We start from the raw sequence: 16,829 nt of genomic DNA, 5'->3' as shown, positions 1-16,829 counted from the left end.
TCTAAACACCCCGGGGTTCTTCAGGCATTTGAGGTGATTTCTGAGGCTCTCTAAGGAGGTTTGGTTGAGTTGTTTGTTGTTTTACACAAATGATATAAATAAGTAAAGAGGAGGTGTGAATTTCAGAAACATACTGACTCCACAGGGAGTCCTGTCCTTTATGACGTCATAAACAGTCAGCTCAGTCGTTCGCAGCTCTAATCAAACCCAAACGGGGTGGGAGATCATTGGCTGCTTCTTTCAGTTTTGGTTACGTTACTGACATCCATCTTCTGTCCTCTGATGAAGTTTCAGAACTTCTGCATGCTCAATATTCCTTGTGGGGGTTTTTGTGGTTCAGGAGATCTTGAGTCAGTTCCAGGTTCACTTGAGAGGTTTTCGTGGTCGTTCACGGTGTTCGGATGGTGTCACTGTATCTTTTCACAGCTAATTTTAATCCATGATGGGGGTTTATCAGTCCCCTGGTCCCGATCCTGGAGGGTTGGACCAGGAGTGTCACTGGGCCCTCTGAGGTTTCAAACACTCAGATTAAACACTTCCAATAACTGTGAAGGTTTCAGTCTTTGTCACAGACAGGCCTGATGTTTGGGCCCTCCCACATGTTGGGGGTCTGAATTTTGTCGTTGTAGCGCCCTCTGGAGGAGCAGAGAGGATCCTTCAGATCTAAGACCATCGACCAGCACAGACCTGACAGATTAATGAAGATTGGTGAATGATTCGTGCTGCAGCTTCTTTAGACTTCGAGCTGAACTCAGGAAACCCTCAAAGGACGACATCACATCTCACACTAAAAACACAAATTTTATCTGTTTCAGATCTCAATATGAGAAAAGTCGAGCCGTTCACACCAAAAATGTTTATTTAAAAGTTTGGTTCTCTTGTTTTTAACAGCCTGACAGCTTGTTTGTGTCTAATGTGTCACCTAATGTTTTGAACAGCAGTTTGAGTGAAACAAAGAGAATGAGATGGTGGGACATGTTGGATTAATTCATGATGTTGCCCCCCCCGGTGCTGTACATTATGTGGAGTTTCAGAAACACCACCTGCCTCTCCTCCCTGACGTCCTCTAATGAAATTTGCTTGCCTAATGCAGCGTCCCCAGAATAGCAACCTGGGGACGTCTTGGCTGCCCCCGTCTCCAAACTTGAGCTTCCCTCCTTAGGATTCGACCCTTCCATCTCCTTATTGAGTGCCAGCGGCGGGAGGGGTGGGCGGCTGGGGCGGGGGTGGGCAACCGGGGGCACGGATCCTCCCCCCCCCCCCCGGCCCGGCCAATGGGGAGGCCGAGCGGATCGGATGTCACTATAACAGAAGGACATAATCAGCGCGGTAAGTTTGCAGAACCTTACAGCCTGTCTTGGCCAGCAGGGAGCTCACTTCTTTCAGCTTTTCTGAGGTAAGAGGGGGGCAAAGGGAGGATGGGGAGCTGAAGTGCAATGTGTCCCACACATCACCACCACACGTTTTAAAATCACTGCCACCACTAGCAGAGGCTTCTGCCGAGGTCAGGGCTGAGGGGGGTGGAGGGGGGGTACTTCAGTGGATCACAGGAAACAAGATGTTTTTGTGTGTTTGAGCTCAGAGGGAGGAAATCTAGTTTGTGTTGGTGTTTGATTGCTGCATTAAAAGCTGTAGAGGTTGTGAGTCTTGCCGGAGCAGCAGATTGTTCCTCGGAGGACGTTGTTGTTGTTTTTGTGCCAGTTTGGTCCGAGTCCAAAGAGCCGGCCGAGGCTCATACCTGAGGGATTTACAGATGGCTTAAAGCCTTCCAAGCAGCTTTCCACATCAGGAGGCAGAAGATGATACCAGGGAGTTATGTAACATCCCGACAACAGAAGAAAGGAATCCTGATTGTTGATTCTTAATATTTTAAGTTGTTGTTGAGTTTATTGGTTGGATTTTGCTCTGCTGATGTGTCTGACGGTGAAGCTGTGAAGGGTGTGGCATGTGTATAGGTTAAAGTGAAAATCGTTCAGGGATAAACACTTTGACATCTTGAACAGAAGCCAACAACCTCCAGACTGGATGTGAAGGAATCCTCTAAGTCTGGAATATTCGGTCGGCAGTGTCGATACTACAGAACAGTTTAAACACCAGACATCAGGTTTCTTTCAGGGTTGATTTGAATTCAAAGTGGCCTCCGTCAGCAGGAAGCCTCCAGATGATGATTGAAGGAACCATGTGAGAGCGAGACGGCCAGATAAGGAAATGAAGGTGGAATTATGGGTAGTGGTCCAGGGGAACAAACCCAATCTTCCAACATTGGATCCACTGAAACCGGATCTGGGACCTGTGCAGCTGTCTGCTGGAAATAGTTGTGATGTTGTGGGGCCTCACGCTAACGAGGCTAATGGGCAAATGATCCGAAATCTAATCAGAGGCAGATTCAATTATGGATGAATTCAGGTGGCATTTGTTTATCATCGATCACATTTGGGATCCAGAGTCTGAAATTCTACGAGTGAATTCCAACGTGATTCTCTGGGAATGATTTTAAATGTGACAGAATTTGGAGAAGGCATTTATGAGCAGAGATGAACGCATTTCTAAAGATAAAATGTCTTTAACACCTCTGATGCCAAATGCAGAGAGCAGGAGAGGGCAACCTTTATGGTGACCCCGACCCCCCCCACCGGACATCTCTTCTTCTGCTTTTTTTAATTTTTTTTTAGGTTTTTATCTTTTTTGGCTTCCGACTGCAATATTAATCTTCTCCCAAAGGTTGAAAACACACCGCTGGTGTAACTCTAATTCTGGCTCCCTTCTCAATTATCATCTGTGAAGCAGATTCAGGAGAGAGTCTCGAATTTCAGTCCAAAATTTGACGCTAATTATAAACTGCAGACATTTAATTAAGACAATTTGGGATTCTGTTAACTGCTCAACCGCGAGACCATTGAAATGAAGTGTTTTTTTAATGGTTCTCCATAAATGATTTAGATTTGGTATTTAATTTTTATTGTGGTGGTAAAATATGTGCAGGTCAGCAGTGGGGTGGGGGGGTCAGGGTGGGGCAGCATAAGATATTTAAGACATCTGCTACTTAATCCTGAGCTATTAATACACCGCTCAGTCGCTCCTCACAGACTCTGAATTTCTCTTCCATTTTGCTTCCAGGTTGCAAAGTCCACTGTCACCATGTCTGACACCGAGGAAATGTAAGTCCACTCACATATTCACATTCTTTAAGGCTTTGGAGAGCAGTTTGGGGGGGGGGGGGGTCTGAAATTTAAGCTCTTATTATAGATTTGTGATTGAATTTTAGTTTTGTTTTAAAGCTTATCCGATTTTTCTTTTCTTTTGCTTCCTGTCTTGCAGTGAGCAGGGTAAGTATCATCTACTTTTCTCATTTAAAAAGACATTAAATCTCCCCAGAAAAAGCAGGTTGAAGTAAAGTCTGGAAGAATCCTCTCTGAATCCTGCCTAACTGACTTTGTATCCCTGGATAAAATCCGTATGTTTGCAGGTTTGGCTTGACTCCTCCAGATTCAAGTTTTGGAATAATGCTCTTTTTCCAAAAAGCTAAATCTGCACATACATTGTCGCCCTGCTGTAGCATGGCTGCAGGCGCCCAGGCTGCTGACGGGTCAGCGTCCAACACGCTGTGCCCAACTCGGCCAAAATCTAAATTGCACAAGCTGAACGCTGACCCGTCTGCATCGTTTCCTGCAGCTCTGCATGTCCACTGGCGACAGCGCCATCCTCCAGAGCTGATCGGGCCGTCGGATGAAACAAAGAGTGGACTTGAGTGAACTTTTGAAGCCACCGAGGACCGATCAGCCCCGGGGGACAGCGCTGTGTTTGCACAGCATGGATCCCCGGTGTACCCACATTTTGAATCTGTATTCTGTCAAAATGGGTACAAACGGGATCTTTTCATAATGTTCTTCTGCTCCTTTCTTTCTCGGACGGACATGAAGAATACGATGGTAAGACGAAGCCGGCAGACTCCGGATGATAAGTCTCACGTCATTGATACTAATGTGTTGGTCACCTGTGAAGATGTGTGTTTCTTACCTCCACCTGTACTCTCCTTCGGCATGCTGGTTTACACTAACTAGTTCCAATAAGTAGGAAGACACGGGTTGACCTCGTAGGTCGATGGCGTCAGGATAGAGTCTGGACCTTTTTGTGTTGCAGTGCAGGAACTTCCAGGATCGATTCACATTTCATCCCATCACTGACCGACCTGTTCACTTTCATAACTGCTCGCTGTCTCACCTGCTTCTCTGGTGGACAGTTTCTCCCCCAAAAACTGTCCACCTCCACGATTCCTCCTCATGTCTCACATCACATTTCCCGCTTTCATCCACTCACCCCGTCCACCTCTGTCCCTCTCTCCTTGTCCTCCTGCTTCCATTAACCCGTCCGCCGCCCTTCCTCTCCCCTGGTGACTCGCTGCATGTTGTGTAGCTGTAGAAGAGGAAGTAGTAGAGGAAGTAGAGGTGGCCCCTGAGGCAGAGCCAGAGGCAGAGGCAGAGCCAGAACCAGAGCCAGAGCCAGAACCAGAACCAGAACCAGTGGTAGAACCAGAACCAGAACCAGAACCAGAGCCTGAGCCTGAAGGTATGTGGCATGGAGGGGGGAAGGGGGTATTCTCTCATCCTTTCCCAGCCAACAGGTGCGCTCCACCGGCTACAGCCAGCCAGACAGACCCCGACTAATCCTGATCCACACAAAACCACGTCTGCTAATGCTAACGCTACCTTCCTTTACCTCCGGACGGTCAGAAACAGCCTGTTAACGCAGCACTGAGGGCCCAAAGCTGGGACGTCTCTTTTTCTAGAGGTCATGATTTGATAACGCGGTGAGACTGATAAGAGACGGCCAATATTTAGTTTTAGCTTCAGTTATGTTTGTTTCTTTATTCATTTAGCTTTTTGTCAGTAACTTCTCTAAAAGGCCTGTTGATCCATCAGAACACGCACTTTAAATAATAATTAGGAACTTAGCTAAATGCTCAGTATTCATCGTGGACAAAGCTGCGATCAGTGATGATATCGCCTCTATTGGCCTTCTTTATCAGTCGGCCCTTCTTCATGTACTCTGACATAATCTGTATTCTGACATCAGATTAGATTTGAATTATATTGTGTGTTTAGCTGCCTCATTCAAAGTAACATTTTCTGCTGAGCATGAAAATATAGAAAGATAGAAGTCAATCATTTATGACGAGGAGAAAAAGATGGTGTTCCACATTTCATCTTTTTCCAGCTGTATTGACCTAATAAATATAATCTTAATCTTAATGCTGTTGGATTAAAGTCAGTGTTGTATTCATGCTGTTCTATCTAAATTTACATGAATACACTCAATGACAGTTTGAATTAATGCTAAAAAAATATAATCTTCTAATCCTGAAACGTCTAACAGCTCCTCCTTGCAGGATGAAACGGTAAAGGAATCATACCTGAAAAAAAAAAAAAAAGACTTTACCTGGTTGTAAATTCTCAAACGCTTTTTTTCTGATGGCATTTATTCCAAGTGTATTTCATTTGTGTATTGTTTGCTCAGATTAATTTGTTTGTGTTAGCTCTTAGTATTATCTGAGTTATTTGAGAATTTACATAAAAAAATCTCTGAATGAGTAGAGATGCTTCAGCTGCAGCAGACTGATTATTAAACTTGCTGTATTTAATTTAGTGCGCCCGCTAACGCTGTTGTCTATTCTGCTTTTGTTTTGGATGCTTGCTGCATGCAGAGGCTGTTGAAGAGGAAGGTATGTTGATCTTTTTCAAAAAACACTTTTGACAAATTTCAAATCTGTCATTCTGGTTTTGGAAGGTCTGACATCTGTAACTCGGGGGAACAAATCTGATCCAGGAAGTCCAAATCCAAACCAAAAATAAAGTAGCACACACACAGTTTTAAATGCTCATGGAGTGAGTTCGGGGGAAGAAGGGTGAAAGAATATGAAATGCTAACATCGTGCTTCATTGCGCCAGCGACCCCCCCAATACGCGCTGCATCTGCATGGCATGGAGCCGCCAGAATCTGGGTCAAAACAACAACAGAAGGAACTGGGGAACATGATTTTGTCTTGCTTGTGTAAAAAACTTCGGGGTCAAGCCAAAATCCAAAAAGGAGAAACAAAAAAAAAAAAAAGGTATTAAAAAAAATAAAGTTAAATTTTAGCAGTTTTTCGAGCAAAAAGCATCAGACTGAGGTTTGTGAGAAAAAACTGATGTTAATTTGTGTTAATCAAAGTGGGAACTCTGATTTTTGACAAAACTTCCAAATACCCTGTTTACAGCTCTGATTCAGTTTTTATATCTGCTGCTATTTACTTCTTGTTTCTAACATCAACATAAAAACTGATGAACAACGCAATGAGTTGTTTCTAACCCAGTGACGTGTACTTGTCCCCTCCCTCTCCCCTAACCTGCAGAGGAGAAGCCAAAATTCAAGTAAGTGTTTTTCTTGTGTGATCTGAGCAAACGTTTCCTTCTTTCATTTTAATCTGAGCCACAAAAACGCAGCGATGTTTCAGTGCTGTTAAGTCCGACGCTCTCTCGTAGGCCCAGCGCTCCCAAGATCCCCGATGGTGAGAAAGTGGACTTTGATGTGAGTTGATGACGTGACGGGTTTCTGCAGATTTCTTGAATTTCTCCAGCTGGCTCATGGTCTGAGTTGTTGTTCGTGTGTCTCCGTCCTGCAGGACATCCAGAAGAAACGTCAGAACAAGGATCTGATCGAGCTGCAGGCCCTGATCGATGCTCACTTTGAGCACAGGAAGAAGGAGGAGGAGGAGCTGATCGCGCTCAAAGAGAGGATTGTGAGTTTTCCCTGAAAATATTCAGTCCAACAACATGCCGTAGACTAAGTTGTGCCGGACAAAACCCCCGACGCTGCGTTTGTGGTCCTCCTGCAGGAGAAGCGTCGCGCTGAGAGGGCTGAGCAGCAGAGGATCCGGGCTGAGAAGGAAAAGGAGCGCCAGGCCAGACGTGAGGTTCGTATTTTTACCTCCTTTCATCAACATTTCATCTCAGGACTTCAAATTGTCCATTTTAAAAGGTCTCACTCTGATGTGGTTTTTGTGAAACAGGAGGAGAGGCGGATCAAGGAGGAGGCTGACGCCAAGAAGAAGGCAGAGGAGGAGGCCAAGAAGAAGTCGGCTCTGTCCAGCATGGGCTCCAACTACAGCAGTCACCTGCAGAGAGTCAGTCCCTCCCTGGTGTCATGGCGGCGGCGTCTTGCTGTCCAGACGGCCGCTAACGTCTCCTCTGTTTGTGTTTCAACAGGCTGACCAGAAGAGAGGAGGAAAGAAAGAGACTGAGAGAGAGAAGAAGAAGAAGATCCTGGCCGCCAGGCGCAAGCAGCTCAACATCGACCATCTGAACGAGGACAAGCTGAAGTACGAGTCGACGTTATTCTTCTGAATATATTCACCACAGTTCTGATATCACTGAAGTCAGATCAGGTTGGATTGTTTCTGACGTCCTCGTGTTTCCTGCAGGGACAAGATCAACGAGCTGCACGATTGGATGTGTCAGCTGGAGTCTGAGAAGTTCGACCACATGGAGAGACTGAAGAAGCAGAAGTACGAGGTGAGATGACAAAAGGGTTCATCTTTGTTAAGTATTTTTTAGTATGTTTAAGTTTCTTAGAAAATGAAATGGAACAACTTTTTCTTCTTTGGTTTGTTTGCTTCCCTTTCTTTTTTTAATGCAAATGGATGAATTATATTTAAATGTAATCAAACACAAATGATCAATGTATGAAACTGAGTGGAGTGTTTTTAACATTTCAAATGTTAGTCCACAGCTGTGTGGGTGGGTACGTACCTCCTTTATTCCTGTCTGATTTTGAGCTATTTGATTTGACACTTCATGTCATCTGATTGACCTTCTGATTTACTCTTAAGTTAAAGAACTTTTAATTTAAAGGTCAAAAAGCTAAAATCTGAGCCTGTAGCAGTGCGGCTGTTCCAGTTCCAGTTTTGTCCCTTGTGGTCTCCCGTCCAGTCTGAGCGCCCCGCCTCCTCTGGATTTGAACCTTTGACTTGCTCTTTGATTCCCTCCAGGTTACAACCCTGCGTAAGAGAGTGGAGGAGCTCAGTAAATTGTAAGTAGAGCTGAGCGGACAGTCTGCCTGCCGACTTCAGGCTCGCTGCATGTTAGCATGGAGGAAGGTCAGAGAGGCAGAACGGTCGAGTCGGGAAACAAAACACCCCCAAAAAAACCTGAAGGGTTTGTTTCCAAAACTGACGTCTGTTGAAAGTTATAAAGTTATACACAAAGTTACATATCTTCTTCTTGGATTTGGGTATTTTGAGTGTTAGATTGTTGAATCTAACACTAAACAGCTTAAATTCTTAATCTAAAAAATTGTCTCTGGTAGCTCTGAGCTTCCATGCACAACGTAAACTATTTGGATGAAAGAAAAGAAAAAGCTTTTGTCGCAGATCGTCTTCAGACTTTCTGTGATGGATGCCTTTCTGGAAACAAACTCGGCAGCTATGATTGAAGGTAAAGGTGGTGTTGGCCGTCAGGTGTTGTGAGCGAGCGGTCGGTTCAGGTGAGTTCCCGTCTGTTCAGCTTTCAGAGCTGAACACCTCTGAAATGTTCATATTCCTTTTTTGGGGGGAAACCACGACGAGCGTCTTCATGATCAGAAAGTCATAACCAGGAGCAAAATCCATTGAGAGATCCACGAAACTGAAGTTATTAATAATAATAATAATAATAATATCCGCCCCCTCGACCTGTCTTGGTTTCCCATGATGCCTCAGTCTGCAGCCTCCAGCCCGCGGAGCCGTCAGGAGGAGGGTAGTCCTCGGAGTCCTTAGAGGTAAACGTGTTAAAGCTGCTGCTGTGTCGTCTTTCAGGTGCTCACGTACAGGAATCGCATTGATGAGTTGCAGAAGCAGTAAGTACAGTCGCTGCTGCGTTCACTGACACCCAGAAATCTGACAACTTAACTTTACTTAACTCCGTTTAACTGGGTGGCCCTTTTCCCCATAACTGTCGTAACATCCACGACAGTTTATGTCCGTTTATGGCAGCAGACCGACGAACGTAGAATCCGTCTGATCGGAGGTGAGAAGACAGTTTAAAGGGCGTCAGTTGTCAAACCAGCTCCAATCTGGATTTTAAATCTGACATGTGAAGAGATGAAACGGACAATAGTCCATATTTCCCTCGATTAAAATGAGCCATAAACGCACCGGCCGACTCCCACTAACACCACCACCGAGCGCTCAGATGCAAAACTCCCGCCAAACCGTCAGCAGGTCGGTTTGGCCGTCGTGATCCAGGACCAGGCCTCATCAGGTCGGCTGTGTTGTGTTTATTGTGTCCACTTGTTTGTTTGGAGATACACAAAAGCAGGACAATAAATAAACTCATGAGTGGGTCGGAGTTCTGGCATCAAAACATGGTCACATGCTAATTAGCCAAACGATAGCCAAGTAACAGAATTGTCTCTAAATCCTGAAAAATTTGTTAGAAAAGTTTTTCAGGCAGGTTTGCATTGTGTGTTATTCTAATCTCCTCAGTAGGAATAAAACTGTAAACAAACTGATCGGACGTCAGGACGGGAGCTCCCGCTGAAAAAGGACGAATCAAAAACACAAAGTGATTGATCCTTTTTCAGGTCCGACACGTTTACTTCAGTGTGTGTGTAGAAACAGCACAGATTCTCGTTAGCAGCACTCATTCAGTCTGTGCAGGTAAGTCATGCATGAGTTTGATCCTGATCCTGATCCTGATGTTGATCTTGATCCCGATCCTGATCCTAATCTCGATCCTGATCCTGATCTTGATCCTGATCCAGATCCCGCTTGTGATCCTGATCCAGATCCAGATCTCGATCCTGATGTCGATCTTGATCCTGATCCTAATCTCGATCCTGATCCTGATCCTGATCCAGATCTCGATCCTGATCCAGATCCCGCTCGTGATCCTGATCCAGATCCAGATCTCGATCCTGATGTCGATCTTGATCCTGATCCTGATCCAGATCCAGATCTCGATCCTGATCTCGATCCTGATCCAGATCCCGCTCGTGATCCTGATCCAGATCCTGATCCTGATCCAGATCCTGAGCCTGATCCTGATCCTGATCTCGATCCTGATCCTGATCCTGATCCAGATCCAGATCTCGATCCTGATCTCGATCCTGATCCAGATCCCGCTCGTGATCCTGATCCAGATCCAGATCCAGATCTCGATCTGATCCTGATCCTGGTGGTGACCCTTCGGCCTGCAGACTTGTCAGCAGTCTATTGTTGGACAAAGTCGTCCTGACTCGTTCTCCTTTTGTTTGTTTTTAACGTATTACAGCAGCAAGAAGGGAGCCGCCGCCCGCCGCAGAAAGTAGACTGGCTCCTCCCGCTGCTGCTCAGAAACCAAACTGCGATCGTCTCGGACACACGCCTAATGAAGCAACGCACACTATGGCGGAGGTCGTAGCTCAGAAGAAGCCAACCAACGTCCTGAAGCCTTCAACCAGGAGCCTTTATAGCTGCTGCTCAATAAAACTACTGAAACTGATTCGCCATCGCGCTTCCTCACCCTCGACTGTTTGGTTCTCAGTATTTTTGTAAATAAAGTGTGACTCTTCAAGCCATGTCTGTAGATCTGTTGTTATTCAGAAACCAATAAAGTTCCGTATTTTTAGTTGTGTAATTTTAAAGTCGTTTGTTCTAACCGCAGCTGAAGGACTTTCTGAAGCTTCATCATCACAAAGTCTGCCAACTTCTTCGTTTCTCCTCCGTTTCGTCGCCGGTCAGACATCTGGAGATGATGAGTCAAAGAGTGTGTCGTGGTACCAACCTGGCAACCCACCCATACGTCACTACTACGTCACTACGACACGACTTCAGACTGGACTCCTCACGGTGAGAAAGCTCCGAAACGTCACTTCCTTTCTGGGACGACCGGACGACGGTTGCTATGGCGACCGGCACACCTGCAATCGTCTTTGTGATTCCGCTGGATCGGCAGCATGGTTAGCTTAGCATCAGCTAGCATTAGCTTGGTCTGCTCTGTCGCTGAGCGACTGTCAGTTTACTTGTCACACTTGTTTGCGTTGCGTGACGTTGGCATGACGTAAAAAACGTCAGAAATGCTCATCTGGTAGAACCAGAACAAGGCACCTCCTGAAAGGTAAGACCTGGGCGGTTATGGTTTTTTTATGGTGTGAATGGGAAAACTGAGCACGTTAACCCTGAGATTCTTTAACAAAGCCTGACTTTCTACCTGTCTCCAATCTTCCACCTGAGATCTTCCAGAGCAGTATCTGTCATTCATCAGTAACATTCCCCGCCAAACATCCCCAACCTCAGGCTTAACAAAACATTGTAAAGTACCAATTAGTGTCTTGTGTTTGACCGTTTTTCAGTACTGATATTACAACTAATAGAACACCAAATAGAAAATGTATTTATTTATTTATCACAAATGAGGCAAATCAAATGATTTCCACTTTTACCAGGCTCCTTATCCAAGTGACTTCCATGTGTCCTTCATTGTGAGACAATGTCTGGGAGGGAGTTAAAGTTATATTATATATATGATAATTTATGATATACTTCATATTAAACTAAATAGGCTGAATTGACTTACGCATTCACACACACACGCTTCCTCTTTCGCCTTGTTTGGTGAAACAGTGTTGCTTTTCGCTGTTAATATACATCTAAATTCATTGTAACCCTCCATTATAACTAGCTCCTCTTGGTTGAAATATGCAGCACGTGATTTTTCTGCAGAAATGACGTGTAATGACGCCTAAATGCCCCTTTTTATGTGAACGCACACAGAGGCTGATGAGGAAAGCCTGGGCTGACAAATCAAGTTGATAACCACCGTCGTGATACTCGTTATCTGTGGTTGGAGCCAGCTCACCAAAGAAAGCCTGGCTCTGTTGAGCTTCCTTTGGAGTATACCCCTCTGGAATACCCCCTGTTGTTGTTGTTGTTGTTGTTGTTGTTGTTGTTGTTGTTGTTGTTGTTGTTGTTTTCCCCATCGTGTTAGTTCTTGTAATAAGATCCTGGACCTCTCCTGGACCAGGAGCATCTGGTCTCTGCAGACTTTGGTTGGTTTCATTCAGGTGCATTTCTCTGTGGACAAGATCTGATTTATAATCACATGGAGGTCTACCTTTAAACCAGAGGTCTCCAGCTCCGGTCCTGGAGGGGTCCGGTCCAGTCCAGAGGTCTCCAGCTCCGGTCCTGGAGGGGTCTGGTCCTGGAGGGCCACTTCAAATGAGTGGCTCCTGATCAGACTTCAGCAGGGCTCCATGACGAGCTGATCATTTGAATCGGTGTGTTGGAGCAGGAAACATCTAAAACATGCAGGACAGTGTCCCTCCAGGACCGGAGCTGGAGACCTCTGGACTGGGACGGACCCCTCCAGGACCAGAGCTGGAGACCTCTGCTTTAGACCTTTGAACCCTCAGAATGTCTCCTGAGTGAACACATGGGGGCGCTGTTGGCCTTTGAGTCTCAAAGTGACAAACTGTCAATGAATGTGAAAAAACTTCTGCTTTTACTCCAAAAGTGTTTCTGGTAAATAAAAACATTTAGAAAATTTTTAGATAGAATAAATTTACCCTCACCACTTCACTCAGTTTATAAAACTAAATATTTTCTTTGTGATAAAGATTCTACATTTGAATCATAAACTTGGATATTTAGTAAATGTGGACTGACATAAAGATGAATGGAGTATAATATAAAATACACTAAAGATAAAAACATAACCATGTTTAATAATTAACAGATTATAAAGTCTATAAAATTCCACTTTATTGTGTTCATACTTAAATATTCTAAATTTATTTTACATGAAAATCATCCTGCAGCTTTTCCATATTTTTTTATAAATGAAGACATAAAAAAAATCAGTCATTTTTTGTATAAATAAGCAGGTTCATTTATTTGTCATTAGACTCACTCAGTTTTCAGATGTATAAATATAAAGTTTAACATTTTTCACAACAAACAAAGCACATACAGACAGAAACATTAAATACATAATTAATACTTTCAGTTGGAACAAATCAGCTCTTATTTACAGAATATGTACAGAAACAGAAAAATGGTCCTCCGCTGCAGTTAAAGAAAACAACAAATGAAATTCATTTAAATTTGACTCCGACCACAACACTCCCAGAAATCTGACAGCTGTCTGCCGTTAGTGACGTTGAAACAGAAATCTATCATGTTTTTGTAGATATGTGGAGTTCCTGTAGATTTTTCCCTGAGGGGGGCAAACAGTGGGGGCTTTTAGGACTTCAGATGGACGAATGTGGAGGAATGTAAAGGGATGGTTTGTTTGGCCTCCGTCCTTCAGACGGACCATCTGAGCGACTCAGCTGAGCCTTAAAACTACATTTCATAACTTACACAAAATAAAAATACACCAAAACTGAACTGATTTCTGCTAACCGCAGAACTGTTAGAGAAATGTTTGGAAAACCCAAAAACCAACAAATCTTTGTTTTCCAGCTTTCGAAAGGTTTCATCTAAATTCTAATCGACTTCATCTGCTTAGACTCAGGAAGATCATTCCTGCCAGGAAGATAAATAACCTGTTAAATAAAGTTTAGAATGTGCAGTCAAAAGTACGACTGTAGCTATTCTTTAATTGTTATTTAATATTTTTATCCAAAAATCCAGCAGCTTGACATTATTGAAAAAGTGGATTTTCTGTCATTTATATTTAGGCGTCATTTGACTTTGAGACATCGAGCTGTTTGTTTTACAGCTGCTGAATTAAGACTGAAGTAACATTTAGGAATAACGTTTTTAAGCTTCTCCAGAAGTCTTCAGCACATCGAGCACGCTCAGTGACTATAAAACTATAAAATGTGATAATAAAATACCAAATGTGTTGATGAAGTGGTTCATTCAATGTTAATGTTACTGAGCAGGCCTTCAGATGTTGTTTTATCGTCTTTATATTTGAGCTTTGGTTTTTGTGTTTTCGGGCAGGAATGAGCTTCCGTATGTGGAGCCATAAAAACAAATAAAAAGAAGGTGTGGAAGGATTTTGGGAAAACTGCTTAAAAAAACAAAACCTCAGTTCAGCCTAAAATAATCAGCGTTGTGTGTCTGTGTGAGAGGATGTGAATGTCCAGCTGTAAAGGCTCTATAGGACTTGGTAGATCAGGTTGGGGTCCTGGTTGCCGGTCGGAGACGGGACCTGGGCGGGTCCGGGGGCCGTCGTCTCAGCGGTTGGGTCCGACCGTGGGGACCCGGGGCCATCGGTGGCCGGCAGCAGGCTGCCGCTGTCGGTTGAGATCCGCTCCACGATGCTGGAGAGGCAGTCCAAACTGGAGACCACCGAGCTGCGTTCACTCTTCAGACCTCCTACAAAACCACACACACATTTATTATGCTTTTTACAAGTTCAACAAAATTATCTGCAATACAAAAAAATAAATGTGAATGTGGAAGCAAATAAAATTTCATTCGTGCCATTAAAAAAAAAAAAACAACAAAAAAAACTTTTACTGAATTTAACTCAGAGCACAAAACGTCATTAATCGTCTTCATGTTTTCACCTGATAATATTCTGATTATTATTATTATTATTATTATTATGAACAATAAAATGATGCAATGTGTCAACACACAAAAATTTGTGTTTTTGTGCAGTAATTATTAATTAACAATAGTTTTGTACAAAATATTCATAAATTAAAGAATATTTTTTTCTCATAATAACCAATAAACTTATTAAAATAATAATTTTAATATTACATAAATTATATATTTTTATTTCTCAATTCAACAAAAATCCTTTTAAGAACAGACAGTGAAACGGTGTAAAAGTCGGAACAATAATTATATGAAATGTTCCGTTTTACTGTCAGCTGAAGAAACTTATTATTTTAATTAACACCTTTAATTGTTGGTTTCTTACCGTTTGTCTGAGAGAAATAAGAGCTGCTGTCATAACTTCCTCTTCTGGTCGACTGACATGTTGGGCCGTTAAAATCCGTCTGAGGAGAAAAAGAAAAGGCAGGAATTTTCATTTTGTTGTTTATATTATTAACATGCAGCAAAAACATGGCGAGCATGTGTGACCTAAATATAAAAATAATAAATGCTAAAAGTATCAAGTTTAATTATAAAAAAAAAAAACCCAAAACACTAAAATGTAAATAAAAATTTGGAAACTGAAAATAAATTAATAATACTTATTTTGTCTTTAAAAAGAGGTTTAATTTTGACTCGTTTTTCTTCAGGTGAATTATTATGAAATAATAAAAATCAGCACATCCAATAATCTCAATGAATTCAGCAAACTATTATAATTACAGTTAAATTCATCCCAAAAAACAAAGATACCTTTTTAATCCCGAAAAAAATCCTTAAACACGGAAGCATTTTTTTAAAAATAAATTAAAATAAAAAGTTTTCTAACGGAGTTCGTTTTAACTTTTGATGGAAAACCGGAGTCCTTCATGAGGTGGATGAAGGAAAAAGAGCTCAAACCAAAAATAAAGTTTTACTTTTTTCCAGAAATCGTTCATCTTAACCAAACATTAAATTTGGGGGGTAAAAATGGAAGCAAACGAAGAAGAACTAATCAAATCCGCGCGTAAAGACGCACCGGAGGACTCACCATGCCGTCGGAGCAGTTGGATCGGGGGCTGGAGGCGTCCGAGTCCCCGCTGTAGTGCTCCAGGACCGGGTAGAAGCCGTCCTCCTGGCCGCCGCCCCGCAGCAGCGCCTGCAGGGACTCGATGTAGCTGATGGCGTTCCGCAGGATCTCCACCTTCGGCAGCCGCTGGTTGGGGTTGGCGGTGGTGCAGCGCTTCAGGGTCTCGAACGCGTCGTTGACCTTGCTGAGCCGCCGGCGCTCCCGCAGCGTGGCCGCCTTCCTCCGGTCCGCGTTGGTGGTCTTCCTCTTGCAGGCCTTGCAGGCCCACAGCAGGCAGCGGCCCGCCTGGTGGTGCCCGCTGGGGGCGCGGACGTGCTCGTCGTCCTCCGCCTCGGCGTGGTGGTGGAGGTGCAGCAGGGAGGCCGGGGGGGAGGAGGAGGAGGAGGAGGGGGAGGAGGAGGTGGAGGAGGAGGAGTCGTCCGGCTTCAGCAGGCCCACGTGCACCAGCCTCGGGTCCAGGTCCTCGAAGAAGTGCATGTCGCTGGTGTTGAAGCAGGGGTCGTCGTAGAAGTCGTCCGCCGCCGAGATGGGGAAGGAAATATCCGACAGCTCCATGGCTCTGCCCCCAAAGCACCGACGAAGAAGAACAGATCCAGACCACCGACACACCACAGAAGAAGAAGAAGAAGAAGAAGAGGACAGGACCGACAGGTGGATTGTGGGAATGTGGAGTTCTTCAGTCTGCCGGTCCTGCTGAGGGGACAGGGCCTTTATACCTGGGACACCCCGGGGGGCGGGGCCGGGGCCGGCCAATCGAAGGCCAGGGGGAGGGATTATAACTTCACGGTAATTAGTGTACAATTACCCCGAACGGGGCAATAACAGCGGGGCAATACACTGCTGTTCACAGCGGGAGACACAAAGACCCGAAACACAACACAGTGTAAAATATATTTAGTCCACCAGATATTACAGTTTTATACCTGAGTGAAAACTCGCTCTGATGAATCTTCACTTTCAGCCACTTCTGAAGAAATGTGCTGAATAAAAAGCACAAAATTCGTATTGACAGGTCTGTAAAAAAAAAAAAAAAAAAAGAATTAAAACTATTGACTGTCTAAGGAATAAATTTTGTCATAATAAAACTACCAAATAGTTTAATAAATATCAATATAACTACACTTTCATATTTAAGAGTTGATATACATAAATTGAAAAGAAGCAGCTGTATTAATGTGTAAATAATGATGAGTTAATAATCTGTTATCAAAA

The 16,829-nt window shown here is 43.8% G+C and overlaps 2 protein-coding genes across 2 annotated transcripts; one reads left to right on the top strand and one right to left on the bottom strand.

Annotated features, from left to right (window-relative positions):
• Positions 1 to 1,356: 1,356 nt before the first annotated feature.
• tnnt3a (troponin T type 3a (skeletal, fast)) lies at positions 1,357 to 10,570 on the top strand. Its single transcript, XM_029523943.1, has 14 exons — positions 1,357 to 1,396; positions 3,118 to 3,158; positions 3,319 to 3,326; positions 3,921 to 3,929; positions 5,702 to 5,719; positions 6,389 to 6,407; positions 6,519 to 6,564; positions 6,659 to 6,775; positions 6,872 to 6,949; positions 7,046 to 7,159; positions 7,242 to 7,354; positions 7,457 to 7,547; positions 8,828 to 8,868; positions 10,284 to 10,570. Exons 2-14 carry the CDS (start codon positions 3,139 to 3,141, stop codon positions 10,318 to 10,320), a joined length of 711 nt encoding a protein of 236 aa, XP_029379803.1. The 5' UTR covers positions 1,357 to 1,396; positions 3,118 to 3,138; the 3' UTR covers positions 10,321 to 10,570.
• Positions 10,571 to 12,890: 2,320 nt separating this feature from the next.
• myod1 (myogenic differentiation 1) lies at positions 12,891 to 16,265 on the bottom strand. The gene is made up of 3 exons (XM_029523942.1): positions 15,579 to 16,265; positions 14,874 to 14,952; positions 12,891 to 14,317 (listed from the first exon to the last, which is right to left on the bottom strand). Exons 1-3 carry the CDS (start codon positions 16,170 to 16,172, stop codon positions 14,097 to 14,099), a joined length of 894 nt encoding a protein of 297 aa, XP_029379802.1. The 5' UTR covers positions 16,173 to 16,265; the 3' UTR covers positions 12,891 to 14,096.
• Between the last annotated feature and the right edge of the window lie 564 nt (positions 16,266 to 16,829).

This window comes from Echeneis naucrates, chromosome 16 (genome assembly GCF_900963305.1).
Source record: "Echeneis naucrates chromosome 16, fEcheNa1.1, whole genome shotgun sequence".
NCBI classification, from domain to species: domain Eukaryota; kingdom Metazoa; phylum Chordata; class Actinopteri; order Carangiformes; family Echeneidae; genus Echeneis; species Echeneis naucrates.
Note: the sequence above shows the minus strand (reverse complement) of the source record. Positions and strands in the feature narration are given on the sequence as shown.